The sequence below is a fragment of the Malus sylvestris genome, chromosome 12 (assembly GCF_916048215.2).
Source record: "Malus sylvestris chromosome 12, drMalSylv7.2, whole genome shotgun sequence".
NCBI classification, from domain to species: domain Eukaryota; kingdom Viridiplantae; phylum Streptophyta; class Magnoliopsida; order Rosales; family Rosaceae; genus Malus; species Malus sylvestris.
This window is the reverse complement of record NC_062271.1, coordinates 3357181-3380718: the sequence shown is the minus strand read 5'-3', so window position 1 is coordinate 3380718 and position 23538 is coordinate 3357181. Positions and strand designations below refer to the sequence as shown.

Genomic DNA, 23538 nt, shown 5'->3' with positions numbered 1-23538 from the left:
TCTTCATTCTCATGGTATTGTGCATCAACTTAGTTGTCCGCACACACCAGAGCAGAATGGTTGTGTGGAACGGAAACATAGGCATCTTGTTGAGACTGCTCGGACTTTATTAGTTGAATATAATGTCCCTCATCAATATTGGGTTGAAGCTTTTACCACAGCCATCTATCTTATCAATAGGCTACCTATATCTGGTCATACTAAGTCCTATTGGGAGTTGTTGTTTCATAAATATCCAGATTATTCCACCCTTAAGGTTTTTTGTTGTCGTTGTTATCCATGGTTAAAACCCTATATCTCCTCTAAACTTGATGGAAAAAATAAACCATGTGTCTTCTTGGGCTATAGTTTACAAAACAAAGGATATCGGTGCTTAGATTTGGACACCAATCGAGTTTACATTTCAAGGCATGTCACATTTGATGAGGGTACTTTTCCATTTATAGAAGTTCAATATGTTTCATCTTCTATTGATCATCTTTCATCTCAATCTCCTCCTATTAGTCTTCAATTTTCGATGCCCCCACCTCCACCTCGACCTGTGCCTATACACCAACATGTGTCCCATGTGCAATCTGTGCAACCTGTGCAATCTGTTGATGTTCCCAATATTTATCATATGGTCACCAGATCCAAAAATGCCATTTATAAACCCAAAGCCTACACTGCTACCAAGCATCCACTTCCTTCCTCCACAGATTACATTCCCAATACTTACCTTTAAGCCTCTAAGTCTGAAAATTGGAGATTGGCAATGCAACATGAGTTCAATGCTTTATTATCCACTAGTACTTGGACCCTTGTTCCACCCTCATCCTATCAAAATTTAGTTGGTTGCAAATGGGTCTTTAGAATAAAAAAGAATCATGATGGTTCTATTGAGAGATATAAAGCAAGACTAGTTGCTAAGGGTTTTCACCAAAATGAAGGTCTTGACTATACAAAAACATTCAGTCCTGTTGCCAAGCCAGTGGCTATCAGACTTTTGTTGTCCTTTGTTGTTCAATTTAACTGGTTTCTTAATCAATTGGACATAAGTAATGCATTTTTGCATGGTGACTTAAAAGAGGATGTCTTCATGATTCAACCCCCTAGTTTTCAAGATCTCAGCAAACCACATCATGTGTGTAAGCTCAGAAAGTCTCTCTATGGACTTAAACAAGCTCCAAGGGCTTGGTTTGACAAGTTATTTCAAGCTCTTCAATCTCTGGGGTTTAGTCAATCATCCTCTGATGCTTTTCTGTTTGTTGTTCAAGCTCTCACTCTAGTCATTGTACTAGTCTATGTTGATGATATTTTGGTGAGTGGTTCTGATTCTCATATCTTCAATCAGTTTATCGCAAAGTTAAGCATTATATTTCCAGTCAAGGACCTTGGACCATTACATTACTTTTTGGGTGTAGAAGTTCACAGAACTACTGATGCTTTGCTTATTTCAACACAAATATTTGCTCGATCTGTTACACAAAACAAACATGACTGGTGCTAAACCTTGTTGCACTCCTATTAGTTCAACCAAGTTAGATCACAGTGGGGAATTACTTGCAAATCCCACTGAATATCGATCTCTTGCAGGTGCCCTCCAATACCTAACTTAGACAAGACCTGACATCTCATTTGCAGTAAACCAAGTTTGTCAGTTTATGCATGCCCCTACTGTCATTCATATGCAAGCAGCTAAACGTATATTGTGATTTCTCAAAGGTACTTTTGCTCATGGTCTCTGGTTTAAGAAAGGTTCACTGCACTTGTCAGCTTACTCTGATGCAGATTGGGCTAGTTGCACTTATGACAGACGGTCTACTAGTGGTTCATGTATTTTTCTGGGCACTAATTTAGTCAGTTGGAGTGCCAAGAAACAACCAATTGTGGCTCGTTCATCTACTGAGGCCGAGTACCAATCTTTAGCTCACATTGCTGCAGAGGTCACTTGGATATGCAAAATGCTCAAAGACTTTGGCTTTTCTTTAACTCATAAACCTACTATGTGGTGTGATAATATCTCCACCATCTATCTTGCCTCCAATCCTATATTTCATGCTCGAACTAAACATACAGAGATTGATTATCATTATATTCGTGAGTTAGTGCTTGCAAATTTAGTTGACGTTAAATATGTGTGTAGCTAGGATCAAATTGCTGATATTCATACCAAAACCTTGTCTAAAACCATATTTCAGTTCCTGCAGTCCAAGCTTTCTCTTGGAATCTTTGATTCTTCCAAGTTTAGCTTGAGGGGGGTGTAAAGATGAAGATGCCACATCATGATTAGAGTTGGTTATCATTGGTTATTAGTTTGTTATAAGGAGGTTACATATGTAATTAGATTAGTTTCTTGTCAATAGTCAAAAGGCTATATATATGTAATTGTATTATTCATTTGATTGATTTAATAAGAAATACAATTTCTTCATCCTTTAGAAAACTCTCTCTTCTTCTCTCTTATCTCAAAAACTCTGAGTTTCTACACTCACTAGGGAAGGCTAGTTGGTATAAGGCTTTGCTTTCACAAGAGTACTATTGTAAAAAAAAATTTGTATGGGAAAATCATATGCAGTCACAATGGCTAAACTAGTCAACAAAAACAAAAAAGCGTTGTTCCATCAAATGAGTCAGCTATATAAATCACCAATTTACAATTATATTTTCAAAATTTGATAGATGTTATTTATACTTTAAATACGTCGTCCACATTTTAAGTTGTATCAATTCAACAATTGGTGTTGCTTTCTGTTCATTTTAGTTCATTCTAGTTTAAACTGTTAAAGCATTACCGTACTTCAATTATTTAGGTGATAAGACTAATTGAATAGGGATTCAACATGAAAAAGGGCAAGGGGTCATCTCCGGATCCCTTCTTCCTAATCCATCAAGTCCGGGGATCCGGACCGTTGAAATTTGATCTACCAGCTAGAGTTATTATGACTTTTAAAGTGGACTCTGTTTGTAGCCGTTTGATCAAATTTCAATGCCCCGGATTCTCGAACTTGGTAGATTAGGAGGAAGGGATCCGGAGAGGATCCTTTTCCATGAAAAAGTATTACAAGATCAAAAGTTAAGAGACATGACAACTTTGTCATTTAGTACTACAGTTTAGTGGTATTACTCTTTATTATTTAGTTGTATGTAAGAGCTCTTAAATTCGATTCTCGTCAAATACGAATTCAAACCAAATTATCATGAGGCTTAACCAACGTATCCACCTCTTCATATATATATAGAAATGTTAATGAGAGTCTCTTAAAAGTGAGACTATCCAATGACTCTCTACCACATCTAGGGGTGGATTTTTTTGCCAAATTACCATACCAACTGAATTACCAACCGTACCATACCAAAGTTGTGCCAAAAAAATTGTACCATTGGTAATGGTACGGACCATACATTTTTGGTATGGTAATGGTATTCAAAACCATTACCAGTGGTATACCGTACCGTACCGTACCACTACTATTAATATTATATCATTTATATATAATTATGTATTATTATCATTATATATGCACTTTATATTTTTTTTCCTAGTCATTTATCCAATCATCTCACCCTCTGTCTACTTTCCCAATAAAAAACCCTAAGTCTTCTTGCGCTACGACTATGCATCTTTTCACTCATCTAGCCATTAGCTTCATCTATGTTGCTCCCATTCTGGTGACTCTCTCTCTCTCTTCGTAGTCCATCTCATCTTCTCCTTCATCAAATTGGGATGTCTTTCTCATTGGCTTCGTCTATCAAGTTAATTTTTGTACAACTTTCAGCAATTCTTCCATATATTTACTTCTTGTTTCTTAAATGAATCTCTACAAAATTCTCATAATTAAATAAATAAAAACTTTTAGAAAGCCAAAGAAAGTGGCTAAAACACGTTTGGGCCTTGAATTGGGTTGGAAAAAAAAAACCAAATGTTGGCCCAAAACAAAGTGGTAATTACCATTACCATATCACGTCAACCGAACTATTTGGCATGCCGAAATTCAGTATACCGAAAATTTGGCACGGTAATGTTAATAGTTTTGTCATATCAAAAGTTTGGTATGGTAATTGGTACATGGGTTTTGGTACGGTAATTGTACCAATATCACCCCTAACCACATCATGTTATTTGCACAATTCTCGTGCTAATATTATAAAATATTGTAAAAAATATATAAAGTGGCGGAGAATCTCACTTTTGAAAGAATCTTCTTAAACGTTTCTCATATAAAATATGCATGTATCAACCTTAGGCTAACCCTTAAGAGCATCTCCAATTGGGGGCTTTATCCTCCTTCAAGCTACAGATTTGTAGCTCTAACAAAAAAATTCATCTCCAATGGGCCAAAAATGAGGCTACATCCACCACATGGACTAGCAACTTCAATTCCTGGGTAGCAAAAAGTTTGGCTACATCTAGCCGTCAAAAGTAGGGGGATCCACACCAAATTGAGGGCCCAATCTTGGGCTTTTTATGTTTTCTTTGTTTTTTGTTTTTTTTTAGTTTAGAAATGGTTGAACCCCATTTTTATTCCAAAATATGATTTTAAGGGTTTATTTTTCAACCGTTTAGGTTCATTTTCTATCATTTGTTTGCTTAAGAAAACATATAGAAACCACAACTATTTTTTGTGTGATTGATTAGGAATTTTTTTTGTGCTTTGTCTTTAATTTTCTAGATTGAAAAATTAAAAAGTAATGAAATTTAACATTGGTAGTTTAGAGACCTAAACTGAAAATATAAACAAATAACATTACTAAATTGTGATAAGATAATGCAATCCAATGGTTGTTATGAATTGAAAATCTTGTTTGATTTCAAATAATGTGTTAATCAGATAAATTTTATTCCAAAATATGATTTTAAAGGTTTATTTTTCAACCGTTTAGGTTCATTTTCTATCATTTGTTTGCTTAAGAAAACATATAGAAACCACGACTATTTTTTGTGTGATTGATTAGGAAATTTTTTTGTGCTTTGTCTTTAATTTTCTAGATTGAAAAATTAAAAAGTAATGAAATTTAACATTGGTAGTTTAGAGACCTAAACTGAAAATATAAACAAATAACATTACTAAATTGTGATAAGATAATGCAATCCAATGGTTGTTATGAAATGAAAATCTTGTTTGATTTCAGATAATGTGTTAATCAAATAAATAAATCAACGAATGAGATTGAGATAAGATAATCATATCCAATGGTTGTTATGAAATGAAATCTTATCTTGTCTGATTTCATAGAAACAAACCAACGGATGAGATTCAGATAAAATAGCCTACAACAGTGCATAAGTGATGAAATCTAACTTTGTTAGAATTTGAATTTTTTTAGGTTAAAAAGTTCATAAATTAAAATTTAAGATAATATGTTCAAAAATCAAGTTAAGAAAAGTTAAGACAAAAATAAATTTACTGCGTCATCAAATTACTACATAAATAATATATGTATAGAGCCTAGATGATATATAGCACCTTATTGAGAAAGATTATTTTTTAGAGCCCCAAAGATTCCTTTGAGCTCTAAATTAGGCTATATCCACCATTTTTCTAATCTCATATAAAGCTCCTCATTGTAAATGCTCTAACCAAGGGAAGAGGTACAATTGGCCTTTGATTGGGATGTAGCCCAATGATTTGGATCATCTCCTGAGCCCAAGGAAAATATCTTCCTGACTAAGGAATGTGGACCGTTTGATGAAAATTCAACGGTTATAATTATTATAACTTTAAAGAGACCCTCCTGTTTGTAGCCGTTGGATTTTCATTCAACGGCCCACATTTCTTGGTCAGGAGGATCCTCTCCTTGGGCTCATGAGAGGATCCAAATCCGTAGCCCAATATTGTGGTCATTAGAAAAAAACCATCTCGACTGTCACGGAAAGTAAATAAATTTATAAAGACTTACAAGAAATTAGACCACGACACCTAATTTGAGGAAGGAATAACTTTTTTTTAATTGAAAATTATCCCAACCACGTCTAAATAAAGCAACCCACTCCTTGTATCTTTCTAGTCTTTAGCCACCATAACAGTACTATTATTCAAAGTGAATGAAACATTCACTAGCTAAACCAATAAAATTAAAAAGAAAATTGTTAGAGATCCTAATTCTAACACTTAAATAACTTGTTCTAATAACTATGTTAGAATTCAACATAAAATCAATTGACGGGACGATTTAAACTAGTTATCCTTGATGTGGCAAACCTTGGCGTTAGTTAAAAACAGAGCCTGCATTCTATTTTTCTGCAGCTACAGTCTCATGCTAAAAGGTTACTCGTACTATATAATATATATGTAGAGCTTCAAATCAGTTGGATGATTTTGCATACCAATGCCATCTACATAGACTTGTCTGTCGTGTATTGTCCAACATTTTTCTTGCTTCCAAATGGTTCTCTTTCTAGATTAGGAGACCTAAGCTTGTCGCTGATGTTTCTCCTTTCTAATAAAAACAACTTACATGACACATAATTATTATTACATAGCGTCTCAATTCAATAAGATATTGTTATGTAGAGAAAAACTTACACATAACAATGCATTATTGGACAAAAAATGTCACGTGACGATAAATCTATTTCATGTAAATCATTCTCTTTCTCAATGGGACTTTTGGTTTACATTCATGAGGGGAAAAGAGATGCAGACCAGCTACATCCCACCATCCTATGTGGTTTCTGTCTCAATATAAAAGAAATCCCATGACCGTTAGATCTTTGGTCAATGATTGAATAACCAAAAAATGACGGCTTAAAGTTCCATTATATAAAATACGTCAGGACAAACCTTCTTTTCCTTTCTCTCCTTTGCTCCCTCTCCTCTTTTCCAACTCATAATAATGAATTAGATATCCGATTGTTGAACATACCTTCTTCGGATCTAGTTTTTGGTGTGGGTGCTATTTTAATTTTGGGGTGCTGGCTTCCCAAGGGGATGAGCGGTGGCAGGGGCAGTTTGAGTTCTACTGGTTGAGTTTAGAGTTTTTTTTATTGTTTGTTTTTGTTGCCTACGGCCCAAGCTTGTGTGAGTATTATATTGTATCTTGGATTGTAGCTCTTCTTCGGCTCCTTTTTTATCTATTATCTCTCTTTGTTTATTTAAGGTTTTGTGTTTTATTTGGACTTAATCCATCCATCACAAATGGTAATTTTCCCTGATCTTTAGTGAAGTTTACTTTTTGACAAGACAGAGGAGGGAAATATATGCAATAAAGGACAAGTAAACCTAGGTTTCTGTTTCTGTGATTTCTGATGAGGAAATTAAAATCTAGACAACAACCCAACCAAACATATATACACCAACTCGAAGTCTAAAAACATCCATATAAATCAAAATTCAAATGACTTAACAGTAGCAGATGAAACAAACCTATCACTCCCTGAATTACAAGTTAGTAACTTCTCTGCCCACCATTCCGTAGGAGTAAGATTCTCTCCCATCTTAATCTATTTCCTCTTCCATCCTCTTCTATTTAAAAGGTTGAGATTTCGCCACGTGTACATCTTGTTTTGAATTTTTTATATAGAGAATAAGAAAAAGATAAGAGTGTGAGAGGAGGGGATGGTAATAAGAGGGGAGAGAATCCTACTTCCACTCCGTATATTACATTTTGTTGTAGGGGACTCATTTCTACCAAAAACTATTCAATAGAACCAAATCGAACACCGAATAAACTCAAGTCGATTAATTCAAACTATTAAATTATGTACGTGCAAACTTTATATATATGATCGGTTGAGTATTCGATTCTTCCTAACTTACAAACTAAACAACCGAAATCTGCCAATTTAACATCTGATATACGATCTTTTCAATTATATATTGAACATCAATTTCCAAAGATGTTAAGGTTTTAATTTGTCGGTCATTTTATCATATTATTATTATTAAAGGCAATTGTTATTAGCATTCTAAAAATCTTATTCTATATTTCTTACAATTGTATTTTTCTATTTAATTATAAAAAATTTAGAGTGCGAGATTAGATTTTTGGAATGTCAATAACAATTTCTTTATTAAAACTCAGAGAACTTTATTTAGTTTTTACTCTTATTAACATGAAGAGTTATAAAACAACTTCAATCTTACCATTTATTTGTACAATTTCTCTAATATAGATGAGATCTACATATATTTATTGGAGAAATATTACAAATAGATGATAAGTTTCTGAATCTTCATTGCTTACCTAATGTAGAGTGTTTGAGAAAAGACATTGAAAACTACCAGTACCAGAACCTCGACATCAATCCAATGAGGAGTAGGATTCTCTCATTTCTTTTTTTCCCATCCCTTCCCTCCCCTCCTATTTGAATGATCACGGTTAAGCTACGTTAACATCTTATATTAATTTTTGGATAAATTACATAAAACTACTTCAACTATTAGGTCATTAACAACTTCATACCTAGTCTTCAAAAAGTTTCAATGTCATATCTTATCTTTGAATTTGTTGCAATGTCATACCTTCCGTCAGTTGTCTGTCAATTCCTCCATTAAATGCTGACATGGCTTGAGACGGGGCCCATTTTCTATTAAAAACTAAAAAAAATCATTTAATATTTTTTAAATATTAAAAAAATAATTAATTAAAGAAAAGTTAAAAAATATATATATAAAAAAAAACCCCAGTTCATCTTCACCCCTCCTCACCCCCTTTCCCCCCAACCTACAAGCCAAAAAAAAAAAAAAAAAACCATCTTCATTTTCCCCGACCACCTTTCCCTGCAACCCACCATTTTCTTCCCCTTCCTGTCTTCCCCAAACCCACCACACACCCATCCTCCACCTCCTCATCTGCACCCACCATCTTCCCTCCTCTACACACCCAACTCCTTAAATCCACACCCATTCCCCCCATTTTCTCCACTTGCAGAATCGGCTTGGCAAAGGGGGTTTTCTGATTTCACCTCATGAACCCGGCGATTGTGGCGTAGACGGGATATGGGTTTTTTTTCTGGGTTACGACATAGACGTTCGTGTTGGATCTGGGGGAAGAAAGGGGTGGGTTTGAGGAAGATGAGATTGGGTTGCAGAGAAAGGGGGGTTGGGAAAGATGAAGATGGTGTTTTTTTAAGAGGGGGTCGGGGAAGATGAAGATGGGTTTTTTTTTTCTCTGGGTTGCAGGTTGGGCTCGGGTGGGGGGAAGACGAACTGGGATTTTTTATTTATTTATAACTTTTCTTTAATTACTTATTATTTTAATATTTAAAAAATATTAAATGATTTTTTTTAGTTTTTAATAATATTTTATTAATTTTTTAATAGAAAGTGGGCTCCACCTCAAGCCAAGTTAGCATTTAACAGAGGAATTGATAGACAACTGACAGAAGGTATGGCATTACAACAAATTCGAAGATAAAGTATGACATTGAAACTTTTTAAAGACGAGGTATGAAACTGTTAATGACCCAATAGTTGAGGTAATTTTATGTAATTTACCCTTAATTTTTTTTTTATAGAAATAGAAAGACAAAATAGAAAATGTAAAGAAGGAGGTGGAAGGGATGAAAATAGAAGAGGAGAGAATCCTAGTTCTCAATCCAAACCCACCCACCCCCACAAAAATGAAACATTTAGAATTACACGTTCATAACCTCTCTGCCCACCCCTCTTTATTCTTATTTTAATTTTGGGTAAATTACATAATACCATCTCAGATTTGAGGTCTATTATAACCTCATACAACATCTTTAAAACATTTCACTTTCATACCTCACATACTATTTTATTTCAATATAATACATCCATTACATTTTCCATCAATTGATTCGTTAAGAGCTGACGTGGCTGCCACGTGGCAAAAAAAAAACCTAAATCTTCTAAAAAAACAAATAAAAAACCAAAAATCCCCTTCTTCTTCCCCACCTGAGCTCATCCCCTTCTCCCATCCCTATCACCAACCCCTACCCGAGCCCACCCCTTTTTCCCATCTCCCATCCCTCAGCAACCACTTCCCTCATCACTGCGCCTCCATCTTCGACAAAGGAACCTCTTTCAGAACTAGCAGTTGCTGGGGTGATGGGGATGGGGTTTGTTTTAGAACTAGCAGTTGCTGGGGGAAGGGGTGGGTGATGGGGGTTGGGATGGTGGGGATTTTGGGGAGACAAAGGGGATTTGTTTTTTTTTTTAATTTTTTAATTTTTAACTTTTCTTTAAATAGTTATTTTAATATTTTAAATTTTTTTATTAAGTATTTAGCCACGTGGCACAAATGTGGCAGTCATGTCAGCACAAATGGGGATCATATATTTGCCACATCATCACTTAACAGTTTACTTAATTGATTTTCTAACGGATGTATGAAATTGAAATAAAATAATAAGTAAATGTATGAAAGTGAAATGTTTTAAAGATTTTGTATGAGGTTGTAATAGATCTCGAACCTTATGGGGTATTATGTAATTTACTTTTTAATTTTTAAGAAAACTAATTAAATGAGTTTGAAAACTTTAAAATTTAACGATAAAAAAAAATAAAGGGTAAAGTGAATAGTGAATAGTACTAGGATTGATTTTTTAATGTAAAAATATGATTTTTCGTTAAAATAAACAGTATCATGAGCTTTTAGTTAAAATTCATTTTATTTTTAGTTCTCATTTCCCTTTTTTTTCTAGCAAAAAGTAGTCAATATTCCAATTACTACAAAAATCTAATCAACTTTCCATGATTTTTATCCATGACAGCCCACCTTCTTTGGCGGTTGGCGGTTGGCACTATTCTTTGGAAAGCTGCAGACTTTGGACATTTCTCTCTCTCGAAGTTGCCAAAGCTTCTCCACACAATTATCTTTCTCTCTCTCTCTCTCTCTCTCTAAGTTGCCAAAGCTTCTCCACACACTTGCACAAAATTCCAATTCTTTCTGCAAAATACAGAACCCACAAACATGAAGATAACAAAACTCAAAGATTCCTCAATATTTCTCTGGTTTTCTTTCTTCTGTTTGCTGCTGTCTCCTTCCACTTCCTTTGCCAGAACCACACTTCCTGCTAGGTTTCCATCTTCTTTCGTTTCCCCTGAAAAGCTCTCATCACTTTCTTCTTCCGAAAAAAACCAACTTTACAGAACCAGATACTTCACCCAAATACTTGACCATTTCAATTTCTACCCCAAAAGCTACCAAACCTTCCAACAAAGGTATTTGATCAACGACACGCATTGGGGAGGAGCCAAGAGCAATGCTCCGATCTTTGTTTACACAGGAAATGAAGGAAATATAGAATGGTTTGCACAAAACACTGGCTTTTTGTATGAGACAGCTCCCCACTTCAAAGCCCTCATCGTTTTCATTGAGGTAGGATTTTGTTTCCAAATTTAGATTTTAAAGAGATAATCCTCTTTTAAATTCAGTTGGTTAAGTTCGTTTGTCCTTGTATCTGAAGTCCTCAATTCGATATATTTATCCTATGCATTGGAAAATAAAAGAAGATAATAAGGCTTATTTTTTTAGATATCGAACATATTTTGTTTTCAGACTATAGATCAAGTTCATCTAATCGATATTTTTTGACTAATAATTTGATCACATAACACGATATATGCATTTCGTCTGATCGATATTTTTTGACTAATAATTTGAATTCGGATCCTCTTTGTAAGGATTCCGGAGATACGTCAATCATGTCCATTCATATTACAATGTGGTCAAAAATTATTTTAAATATTTTTATTTAAAATTAAACACAAACAGATTTGACAAAAATTAACTTTACAATGTACGATGAACGGACACTATTCATAAATTTTCGGAATCTTCATCAAAAGAATCCAAAGACGATACTATTGGTAATAATTTGACCACATAACACGTCATATTGTCTGACAAGATAACATATTTTAGTTTTTGCTTATAATTTGAGATGCCCGCATTGCATTGCAGCATAGATTCTATGGGAAGTCTATACCCTATGGGGGAAACAAGGAGGTAGCTTACAGCAATGCAACCACACTTGGATATTTGAGTTCAACACAGGCACTGGCAGATTATGCTTCCTTAATCATTGATTTGAAGAAAAATTTGTCAGCAACTGACTCTCCTGTGGTGGTCTTCGGAGGTTCCTATGGAGGAAGTATGTCAATAATTAAATAATCCTTTTTTCCTAATATGTATGATTTGCAGTTGATTAAACAGCTGGCATGGGATTAGGGAGTTAATTAGTGAGTGTCAAATTTAATCAAAGTTGTTAATTAAAAATGCAGTGCTGGCAGCGTGGTTTAGGTTGAAGTATCCGCACGTTACAATTGGAGCCTTGGCATCATCGGCTCCCATCCTCAATTTTGAGAATATTACATCTCCATACAGCTTCACCAACATCATCACTCAAGACTTTAGGGTCCTCTCTCTCTCTCTCTCTCTCTCAACATAAACATATACATCGGTAAATTCAGAAAGGTAGTCAAGTTTAGAGACATGTTAAAACTTTTAGTCCAATTTTTCAACCTTTAATATGTTGCATTGAGGGGTTTGAGCATTGTTCAAGGGATCTCGAGGGAGTCTGAGCATTGATTGAGAGGTTCGGAGAGGGTTGGAATGGCTATATTTCTTAATTATCCTAAATTAATACGCTAAAAGTTTAGTTTTCGAAACTTGTCATTTGTTACTTTGTAAGTCAGAATTATTAATGGGGTCGACTATTTACAATTTTACATGATTACATGGTCTGGTAAGAGAATATTTTCTAATTTAGGCGATTTCGTACTAATCAAGCATTCAAGCTGCAATGTGTGTTCCAACAAAAATGGAAAATAGAAAGATACAATTAATGTATGTGTTTAGAGAAAGAGATGTTAATTAGCATATTCCAGATTTGTAATTACAGCCTGCAAAGCTCATGCATCATAATTTATTTGAAGAAACTTTCCTGAATAATTATTTTATTGTTTGAATTGTGTATTAATAATTTTAGAGTGAGAGTGAAAATTGCTACAAAGTGATCAAAGGCTCATGGGAACAGATCGAAAGCACAGCAGATCAACCTGGAGGGCTCGAACTGCTCCGAAATTCATTTAAAATATGCAAGTATGACCCATAATATTAACCAAATTAACAAAAGGTATAAATAAATATTTATGAAAAAAAACCCTACATATTCATTAAAATTTTCTTTTATTTTATATTTCAGGAATTATATTAGTGCAGATTATCTCGAAGGTTGGCTTCGTACCGCCTTCACTTACACAGCAATGACGGATTATCCTACACCCTCCAATTTCCTAAGTCCCTTGCCAGCATTTCCAGTCAAACAGGTAAAACAAATAATCACAAAATATATTTCTTTTTGTATTGTGAAATGACTTTTCACGAAAACATTTTTCTCTGTCTGCATATTCCGATTTATTTATGTCCTGTTTTTGCATTGATTTTTAATTTAAGAGTGCTACTAAGTCCACTTTATTGTTGTATTATTTCCCCACCTAACCAATATTTCCACTCCCAGCTATATGTAAAAAGAGAACAAATAAACCAGATACAATTAACGTTTTTGCTCTATGAAGATCAACTTTAGTAAGCTTTTCATCTCTATTAATTAATGAAACCCTATTTGTCAATAAAAAGGATGAAAAGACAACTTAGAGTATTGTCAAATGAGATGTCAAATTTTAAACATCAAAATAATAATTGATAGCTTATGTGGTAATTTGACATTTTGTACAATATTTTGCTCCACCCGATATGTTAAATAATATTGTCATTTAATAAGCATTTTATCTTTTTGTGGAGTCAAATGATTAAGGCAACCAATCAAATATTTCAAAAACATAACAACATTTATTATATATTGTATTAATCTATTAAAATATCATTTAATAAATTTGACATCTACAGTCAAAATTGACAGCAAAAGGCTTAGCCTTCAAATGACTCAGCGCCATCTAAGAAATTGAAGGCTCGGTTGAAGAGAGTTTGCTGTCATTTTTTACTGTTGTATGCCTATGTGGCAATTTTGATATCTCCTTTTAAGATGCTCGTAGTCTTCTATTATACCAAAAAAAAAAATGATGGGCAATAATGTAATTTCACAAGTTTAAATTTTTTTTTTATTGAAGCCTCACTTACATATGATGTTAAAATATCTCTAATATTTAAAATTTAAAAAAAAAATCAAAAACAAAAACCTCCCACTCCCCCCACGTTCTCTCTCTCTCTCTCCTTCTCATTTAAAAAAAAAATGTGTTCACACACAAAGTGTAGGTAAATGCTAGTGTTTTATTAAACTCTTATCTCTTTGTCTTTTTTGTCAATTTTGTGGACCAAATCAGAAAACTCATCTAAAGAGTACGTAAATTGGTATTCCTTATAATGCCGACGAACCAAAATTTTTTAATTTGTTCCACTTTTCTCACTATTTACATCTTATTCGGAATCATTTCTTAAATTCGAAAATTGCATAATATTTTTGCTCAATCGAAGTTCACTGCACTATTAGATGTGATATATAACTTGTAAGTTGCAAACACCAAAAAAAGAAGCAACACAAATATTGGATCTTTCGCTTGGTTTTGAGTTGGAGAACGGTGGTGTGTCGAAAAGATACAGGAAGAGGTGGGGCCACCTACGTCACTTCCGTTCCCAAACAAAAACATTTTTTTAATATTTTGCTTATGTCCTTCAATCTAATTTTGTATTAGAATAAACTTGTCATTAAATTTTTTTAGAAATTAATAAAAATTCTCGTACGATAAAAATGAATGTTGGAGAATGACTTTTGCATTGAAGAAGGGTATATTTGTAGTTTTGACTTAACCTGGTGGTGCAGATGTGTGCGGCGATAGATGATCCAACGACTGGAAACGATACATTTAAGAAGTTGTACGGTGCAGCTTCTGTATATTATAATTATAGTGGGACCGCCACGTGTTTCGATCTTGATGATGACTCTGATCCTCACGACCTTGGAGGATGGTCTTGGCAGGTAGGAGAACATTCCTCCTTTTTCTCTAAATTCCAAAATAAAAAAATAAAAATAAAAATTAGAGCTTAATTACAAAGAAAAAGAATACACATGAATGAATAATTCAAATGCCATGTATATCTTTTCCCAAATTGGGTGGTTTAAAATATGTTTTGTAAAATAAAATGAAATGAAATTACGTATATCATCATAAACTAATCATAAAATAATATAAAAAAACGAAATCATGTATATCATCGTAAACTAATCATACATCTTATAAAAAAAATGAAAAAACTAATTAATGTAAATGTTATTCAGAATAGTAAAATACAAAAATATAAAATCTATATTTACCACACAACCACACTATGATTGTGAATTCAAATTCTCACTAGATCTTGCAATCGTGGGACGATGGATCAAGTAATCTGAATTATTCAAGAGAGGGAGCGAGGAATTCAGATTCTTAGTTTGTGAGAGATGAGTAGTAGAATGAACAAATAAGAATTGTAAAATTTAAAATGAGTGATACAAAATTTTTTAAACCATCGGCTTCAAGTTGTGAGATCGTATCTGGATTTCAATTCAATGAATGCGAGTGATTGATAGTCTAAAAGAATTATTTATGAACCCAATAAAAAAAAGGGAAAACACTTTCGTGAGTTGGAATCAAAAGATCTTCACCCATTATGAGAGAACATGGTGGGGAGTATCCAAGAAAAACATGGTTTCATAATCAAAAATTGAGCCATAATATCATTATTGATATAACTAATCATTATCCCTTTGGAGCCTAAGAAGTGAAAACCTTGTTTTACTTTTTAACCTTTTTGGTTAATTTCAAGAGTTTCCAACCAAAAAAAAAGCAGTTTGAGTTAAACCCAAAGTTTACTCTCATCAACACCATCATGATCATCGTTGTCATCATTATAATGTGCAGAAATTTGATAAGATGACCACATTCATGTCTCGTGTTGTTGAGAAATTTTCTGTATACACTCAAAAATTTAACAAAGTTTTTTTATAGCACTTCGGACGTGACGTGTGCTAAAGTTGTTTATATAGATAGTCTTACGAAAACCCTAGATGCAAAAGCAAATAAAACAAGAAACTACAAAAATTTCGAAAACATCCATAAAACTTAAATTGTTTTTTAACCCTTCAAATGTCGTCAAAATGCTAAAATCCACCTTATATCGCTGCAAAACGACAAGTTCAATTCGTTTCATCGTTCTCTTCCACAAAGATATCATAAGCCTAAATCGAACACCAAGAACCCAAAAAACACTATTCAATGTAGGCAGCTAGCCTGAATTTGCCGTTCGAATCAACTCTTCTAACCCTTCTTCATTTAAGAACATGTGTATATATCTACAGTAACACCCAAGTCTTTCTCGTGTTACTGAGTTTAGCTAAAACAAATTTGGTGCAGGCTTGCACAGAAATGATAATGCCAACAAGCGGAAACACCGAGGAGAGCATATTCCCAGCTTCCGAATGGAAGTACAAATACAGAGCCGCTTCATGCAAGAGGAATTTTGGCATTGAACCGAGGCCCCTTTGGATCACCACTGAGTTCGGCGGCCATGTGAGTATCCATATTTTCTATCATTTCCAAACAATTTTCTATAGTTTCTACTTCTTTTTATTTAATTTTATTTTTGTATTTTAATTTGTGGCAGGATATTGAGAGGGTTTTAAAAAGATATGGAAGCAATATTATCTTCTTTAATGGCTTAAGAGACCCTTGGAGTGGTGGAGGGTAATTAAATATCTTTTTGTTTCTCTATTTTCACTACGTTAAAGAGAAACTTCAATAGAATCACTTTATTAAGGTCATTCTCACGCAATTTTAAGATGCGTCGTACATACGAATGACATGATCAAAGTATTTCTGCTAAAGTTTTTATGGATGGTTTTACATGCTTTTTTTTTTATTATGTTTTTTTTCAGGGTGCTAAAGAATATATCCAAGAGCATAGTAGCCATTGTTGCAAAAGAAGGTTTGTATCTACAATTAGAAATATGAAATTATAAAAAAATTAAGGAGAATTAATGTATAGTGTTAACATGTATATTTGTGGTATTGGTTGTTGGCAGGTGCTCACCATGTAGATTTGAGGTTCAAAAACAGTGAAGATCCAGACTGGCTTAAAGAAGTGAGGAAACAAGAGATCAACATCATTGGAAATTGGATCTCCCAATATTACCATGACCTTGCCCAACTATATTAATCATATCATACACATTCACACTCAATCAAACCTCATGATTTTCCTTTGGGCTGGTTTGGTATTGCTATGCTTTGAAAAAAAAACTACTTCTGTTATGCTGTGAGAATAAACTTATTTTTGCTACTTCACATTTTCAGTTTTTTTTTTTCACCCAAAACTGTGAAAATAAGTTGTTTTTAAGCGTTTACCAAACACCTTTTTTAGCTCAGTTTTTTTTATACCCACTTTTTATAAAAGCACATCAGTACCAAACCAGTACTTCAAAAGGTAGAATAAATCTAAAAGGCCTTCTCATTTTCTTTAAACAATGACCTTTTATTTTTTATACCAACGATATTGATGAGGGGCAATTTGAACACGGAATCTACGGTGTAAGGATAGACATTATTAACTACTTAATTTACAAGCTCATAGCGAATACTAAATATCAGAGAAGAGAAATTCTAACATAGAATCTTGGTTGCAAGAGTAAAGCACTTTTTAACTACTTGTCCTACCTGCTCATTACAAATATTGAATATTCTGTCTATAATTTGGGTGTGTAGATACCAAATAGGGGCGTAACTTGAGTTAGATCCGAACCCCAAGGAAAGTGAATATCCACTACTCGAAACAAATGAACCAAACCGTGCGAACAAAATTCGCATTACAAAAAAGAACTAAAGCCTAAAAGCAAGCCCAAAACAAGATTCAAATTCAAGAATTACGGGAATTCGCAAGTGATGAATTGTTCTAGTAAGTGTAGTCGTCCTTCAACTCACTGTTTGTTCAAACCTCCCATTCTCCTTGGTTTATTTTGGGGAGAAGAAGAATTGTGGAAACCCAAGAGACTGGATAACATGTTGGAGACTTGGACCAACTTTATAGGACAGGTCCAATAGGTAAGACAATGGCTTATCTTGCCCGAGCCTGTAGTCAATAGAGCCAGTGCCACAGACCACACACTCATCCCAATAATGGAAGGTCCAAATCCTAAAACTTTGGGCTCAGTTTACACAAACTCATATCCAATAGCTTTGTTTTTGAAGTTAAATTATTGGAATTATACCTGGATTTTATTTTCAAATAATAGACTTACAAAGTTTACATTTAAATACATTTTTTAACACATGATATTATCTACACTAAATGGAGAAGGAGGTAGGCTAAGCCTCACAATGAGCTAGCTACAATGCGGTTCAAATTCGCCTTTGGCGAGAATTGAACCTATGACCTCTCACTTACAAGGAAAGAAGAATACCGCTAGACCGTAGTACTAAGTAGTCACACTTAAACACACTTACAATCCATAAAAAAATTAAAAAAAATTATATTTCTAAACAGTAATCACTCTCGCCTAAGCCAAACGGGTGGAGTTACACAAAAGTATCACTCTTCAGAAGACAATTTACATGCCCTTGCCCTTACACTCCTAAAATCGGTGAACTTGAGGGGGCAATGGCATGCATGTCCGATAAAAAAACGTGTACATACTAATTGTGGATATGTGTTGAGATATAGATAGACACGCCTTTAAAAGTTAGGCAGGGATCAAAGGAAAAGGTCATTCGAGTGTTCAAACTTCAGACTTTTGAAGATCGTCTATCTATCCTGAAAGTGAAATCTTTCTTCTATGGTGTGAAAGTCATTGATATACAAGTCATAACCATCCACGACCTTACATCATTATATATGCCAAGTATTATTAACTTAAAAAAAATGATTGCATGTATGTGTTATATGGGTTGTTCTATGCCGGCACAACACATCAACAATCACAATCAACTTATACGCGTAATTGGTCTTATCTTTACGCTTATAAGTGTTTAAATAAACGCGCTAATATTAGAAACACATCAATAAAATTAAACAAAAAATGCAAATGCTTTTTTGGAAAAGCACTTGATCAGTCCACTTTTAACTTTTATGTCAAACATAAACCTCAGTATACTTTAGTCATAAAGAGAAACTTTGTGAGACTCACTTGATTACGTGTCATTTTATTATTGATTGATGATAATTCATCACAATCATGAGTGTGACATTTTCTATTCTGTTTTAAGACTTTGAAGAACATGGGATGTGTTGTTTTCATTTGGCATGCGCGAAGACAAATTCGATCATTGATTTGGTGAGTGATGCCGCTGTACATTTCAATGTCGATCTCATTCCTTTATTGTGGTGGCCATTTACACAAATGTATTGAGGCCAAATAGATAGAATTGTTATGGTGATCATCAAATCTTGCCTAACCAGCTGCTATCAATATCAAGATTTAGTAATCTTTGTAGGGTTTAAAGATTCATAGTGTTTTTTGTATTCTTTCATCTTAAAACACCTAGTAAATCATCTTTCAATAGGGATCTAATACAAAGAGCAGGAAAATAAAAAACAGTTAACCCCAACTCCTAGATCAGCAAGTTGGTGTGGAGTAAAAAATAATCCAAAAAATTCAGAAGACGACACGTGTATTTTTTTTTCTCAAGATAGACAAGACCACCTTCATTAAGTTGGCAATGCTCTCAAATACTTTCATGTAGTTCAGCATCCCTGAAGGTCTAAGCAGCTGACGGCAACTACTCAAAGCTCTCCACTTGTGGCATAGAAAAGTCAAAGACATTAAAGATAGAATTAATTACTAAATTCTATCTTTAATATATTCCCAATTGAACATTAACTCCATATGTGTAGGGCAAAACCCTAACACTGTGGCTGCGGACTCCTTCCTATAAATACCTCCATCTCCACCAAATTTTGGTAAGTTTTTTGTTACGCATACAAACCCTAAACAGTCACTCTTTTTTAGAGAAACTAACTTAGGCATCAGATCCATTGACCAAACCCCTCCACCTCGTGGGCACGTGAGGCATTGGTCTTTGATCAAAGACAGTGATTGTTTTGTAAGTACAAAGTCGTCAAGATTAAAGACAGCGGATTTTTGCTACCACAGTCCACCAACATATCAGACACCTCTAGTTAATTTCTCGCTCAGCATTAGAGAGGGCATTCCTATCTTCTTGAGTTCTTGACTTACACATGTCATTATCTTATTAACAATAAAAACACACACATGTAATCTATATATAGATAGGTTCCAACTTTATAGCATAACAATTATCAAAACAGTTGATACCTAATTCATGCATCGGCTACTTGTGGTTGTGTAACGCGTGCTGCTTGCTGCTGCTGCTGCACCATTGCAAAGATTTTGCAAATGCCGTATCCTCTCTGAAAGGCAAGTTGACAGAGTCCCTTTCACAACCCATGTCCCATCTTCCTCAAATTCCTTGGCAAGTTTAGGGTCTTGGCCTCTAGTTGTAGGGTTCTTCTCTTACAACTTCCCTCTGCAAGAACCTACGGTTGATGGTCCCGCCCCCATATCTGAAAAACCACCACTCCACCACCGGCCACCAGGTCCACCACCACCATCACTTCACACTACAGTTAATTTTACAGTGCTACAGTATCACATGCCACGTGTCAGAAACCCGATTGCGTCACCCATATGCTTCTGATGTTCCAATTTTCACTCCTGTTTTTCCTCTATTTCCTCGAATTCACCAAGGTAAAAAGGGGGAAAGGTAAAAACATATGCAGATATGCAGAGACAGTATGCACACCAATTCGGCCTTGTGGGCCCAACCGTTAGGGCCCACTTTAGGAAAGAAAACGTTTGATCTCGTGGGCCATGGCCCCCGCATGCCGTTTCTGATATCAACCTCAGTTTAAGGGCAGGTCAGAACCCCAGAGTTTGGAGACGTGGCCTTATTCCACATAGTTACTTATTTATTTATTTATTTTATTTTTAACAAATGATATTATCTATAATAAAGTGAGTAGAAATATCACTAAACCTCACAATGAGTTATCAATAATGTGGTTTAAATTATCTTTTGGTGATAATTTAATCTAAGACCTCTTATTTACAAGTGAAAATGAATTCTACTAGATCGTAGTACTAAGTGACTGTCATTGAATTAGCGACACATTAATTTTTCTTCTGCTAATGACATATTCCTTGGGAAATTGCTAATAAGATTGAGTTAAGTACAAGACCTAGAAATCGTGAATTGACTGTGACATCCCACATCGCCCAGGGGAGTGATCCTTAAATGTGTATCCCCATCCCTACCTAGCACGAGGCCTTTTGGGAGCTCACTGGCTTCGGGTTCTGTAGGAACTCCGAAGTTAACGAGAAGGATGCTAGAACACTCCTAGGATGGGTGACCCACTAGGAAGTTGCTCGTGAGTTCCCAAAAATAAAACTGTGAGGGAACGGTAAGCTCAAAGCGGACAATATCGTGCTACAGTGGTGGAGCGGGCCAGGGAAATGATCCGCCCCGGGCCGCGATGTGACAATTTGGTATCAGAGCCTAACCCTGGGCGTGGTGTGCCGACGAGGACGTCGGGCCCCTAAGGGGGGTGGATTGTGACATCCATTGTGACATCCCACATCGCCCAGTGGAGTGATCCTTAAATGTGTATTCCCATCCCTACCTAGCACGAGGCCTTTTGGGAGCTCACTGGCTTCGGGTTCCGTAGGAACTCCGAAGTTAAGCGAGAAGGATGCCAGAGCACTCCCAGGATGGGTGACCTACTGGGAAGTTGCTCGTGAGTTCCCAAAAACAAAACCGTGAGGGAATGGTAAGCCCAAAGCGGACAATATTGTGCTACGGTGGTGGAGCGGGCCTGAGAAATGATCCGCCCCGGGCCGAGATGTGACATTGACCATTTATATTTTCTTGAGCTTTCACTCTCTAATATAGGATCCTATACGGTAAACACAGTCCCTACAAAATCTATCATCCCGTTTTTGTTATAATACACTTAATTCCTGCTAAGATATATATTCATTAAAAAACAACTCATTCATTTAGTTTTGTTGGCTTTGATCTGGTTGGCTGCTTGGAAGTTGGCTAATATATAATATTTATAGTTGCATTTCTTTGAATATTTTTTTTAACTTTAATGTGCCATATAATTGATCATGCATGCTTTGTTTGATTGCTGTATTTTTAGTAGGCTCACTAAAGAGAAGGGGAGAGAGAGAGGGAGAGAAAGATGATGGGTGATGAGAGAGGTTTGGTTTCTGGGATTTTAAATGCTTCAAATTGCAGGCCAACTAGTAATTTCTTGGGCAAATTCATTTTTTGTCTGATATGTCAGACCTTTCGCCGACTTTTCGTAGCATTTCCTTTCATATTAAATTACTCTTTATTTACCTTCTTTTGTCTTCTAATTATAGTTCTTGTTTCGTTTTATATGTCAAATTTGGTTTTGTTTTAGTGAATTTTAACGAAAAATCATATTTTTACATTAAAAAGTCAATTATGGTACTATTTACTTTATCCTTTATTTTGTCATTATTGTTAAAATTCTTATAATTCTTATAATTTTCGAAGATATATCGTATGTGTTGTATCCACTCCCTCCTTTTTCATATTCTTATCAAAGAGAAATGCTAAGGGGTCTATCTCACATTGGCGATCTCCATGGACTCTCTGACACCTCACAGTTTAACGTTAATTCTCATTCTAACTATAAAGCAGTGAACCAAAAACATGAGGTGGCACAAAATCTATGAAAAAATTCACTTTGTAGAGAGTCTCCGTAGCATTTCCTCTCATTTCAAATTAAACCCAAATCTCCTAGAGTGAAATCATCAAAATTCAATAATATAAAATTTTAATTATACTCTACATTCACTAAGGAGGCATCACTAAGAAATTATTCGGTCCCAGAAATCGGCTCTATAAATTTGCAGGTGTCAACAGTTACCAGAATGTGTGGTCCATTTCAAGACATGTATTCTTCATGTAAGGACCAAGGTCCCCACTTTGAATACAAAACATGTCGGTGGATACAAAATAATGCTCATGTATAATACACAAATCTTGTAAGTATTTTCTAAATTTTAAGTAATTTTAGTTTTTGATATAGTTAATATTTTACAAGTAAATTTATTTAAATTACAGATTACAGAGTTCGAATTTGTGTGGAAGAATGGTTCACAATTTTAATCAACTTGACATATAAAAAGTATTGTTAATTAAGCAGGGGTTTCTTTGTCAAATTGTATTTTGAAGTTTTTAAAATAATTTTTGATGAAATTAGGGGAAACAACAAACATTCGTTTTATATTTTCGATCAATTTATCGTATCAATTTTCAAAGGTGTGTATGGGGATTCAAATTATTCTAGCATGCAGCATGCTAATATTGATAAGGTTGTTAATTTTTAAAATATATTGGTTTTGTCAGTAAGATTAATTTAAAAGTGTATATTGTTGCTCGAAAAAGAACTGGGGGGAATATCTGGAACTTTGCCACCAACTTGGTGGATCCCAAATGGTTCTCCGTCCCCATGCATGTAGCTTTATATTAGGTAAAGGGTGATCATTGTATGCCATGTGTTTTACTTCCTACACCAGGTTTTACTTCTTACACACCCCTT

At 34.7% G+C, this 23538-nt stretch overlaps 1 protein-coding gene across 1 annotated transcript; it reads left to right on the top strand.

Moving 5' to 3' along the window:
• The first annotated feature begins 10734 nt into the window (after positions 1-10734).
• Positions 10735-17234, top strand: LOC126591963 (uncharacterized). The gene is made up of 10 exons (XM_050257698.1): positions 10735-11271; positions 11857-12046; positions 12177-12310; positions 12884-12996; positions 13100-13223; positions 14735-14890; positions 16305-16460; positions 16555-16634; positions 16826-16875; positions 16973-17234. Exons 1-10 carry the CDS (start codon positions 10864-10866, stop codon positions 17104-17106), a joined length of 1545 nt encoding a protein of 514 aa, XP_050113655.1. The 5' UTR covers positions 10735-10863; the 3' UTR covers positions 17107-17234.
• The last annotated feature ends 6304 nt before the right edge of the window (positions 17235-23538 follow it).

Excerpts from the sequence above, each read along its gene's own strand:
- LOC126591963 (XM_050257698.1), top strand. The coding sequence starts at position 10,864 with ATGAAGATAACAAAACTCAAAGATTCCTCAATATTTCTCTGGTTTTCT. Across the intron at positions 14,891-16,304 it reads TTGGAGGATGGTCTTGGCAG|GCTTGCACAGAAATGATAAT; the intron begins GTAGGAGAACAT and ends AATTTGGTGCAG. Across the intron at positions 16,635-16,825 it reads GACCCTTGGAGTGGTGGAGG|GGTGCTAAAGAATATATCCA; the intron begins GTAATTAAATAT and ends GTTTTTTTTCAG.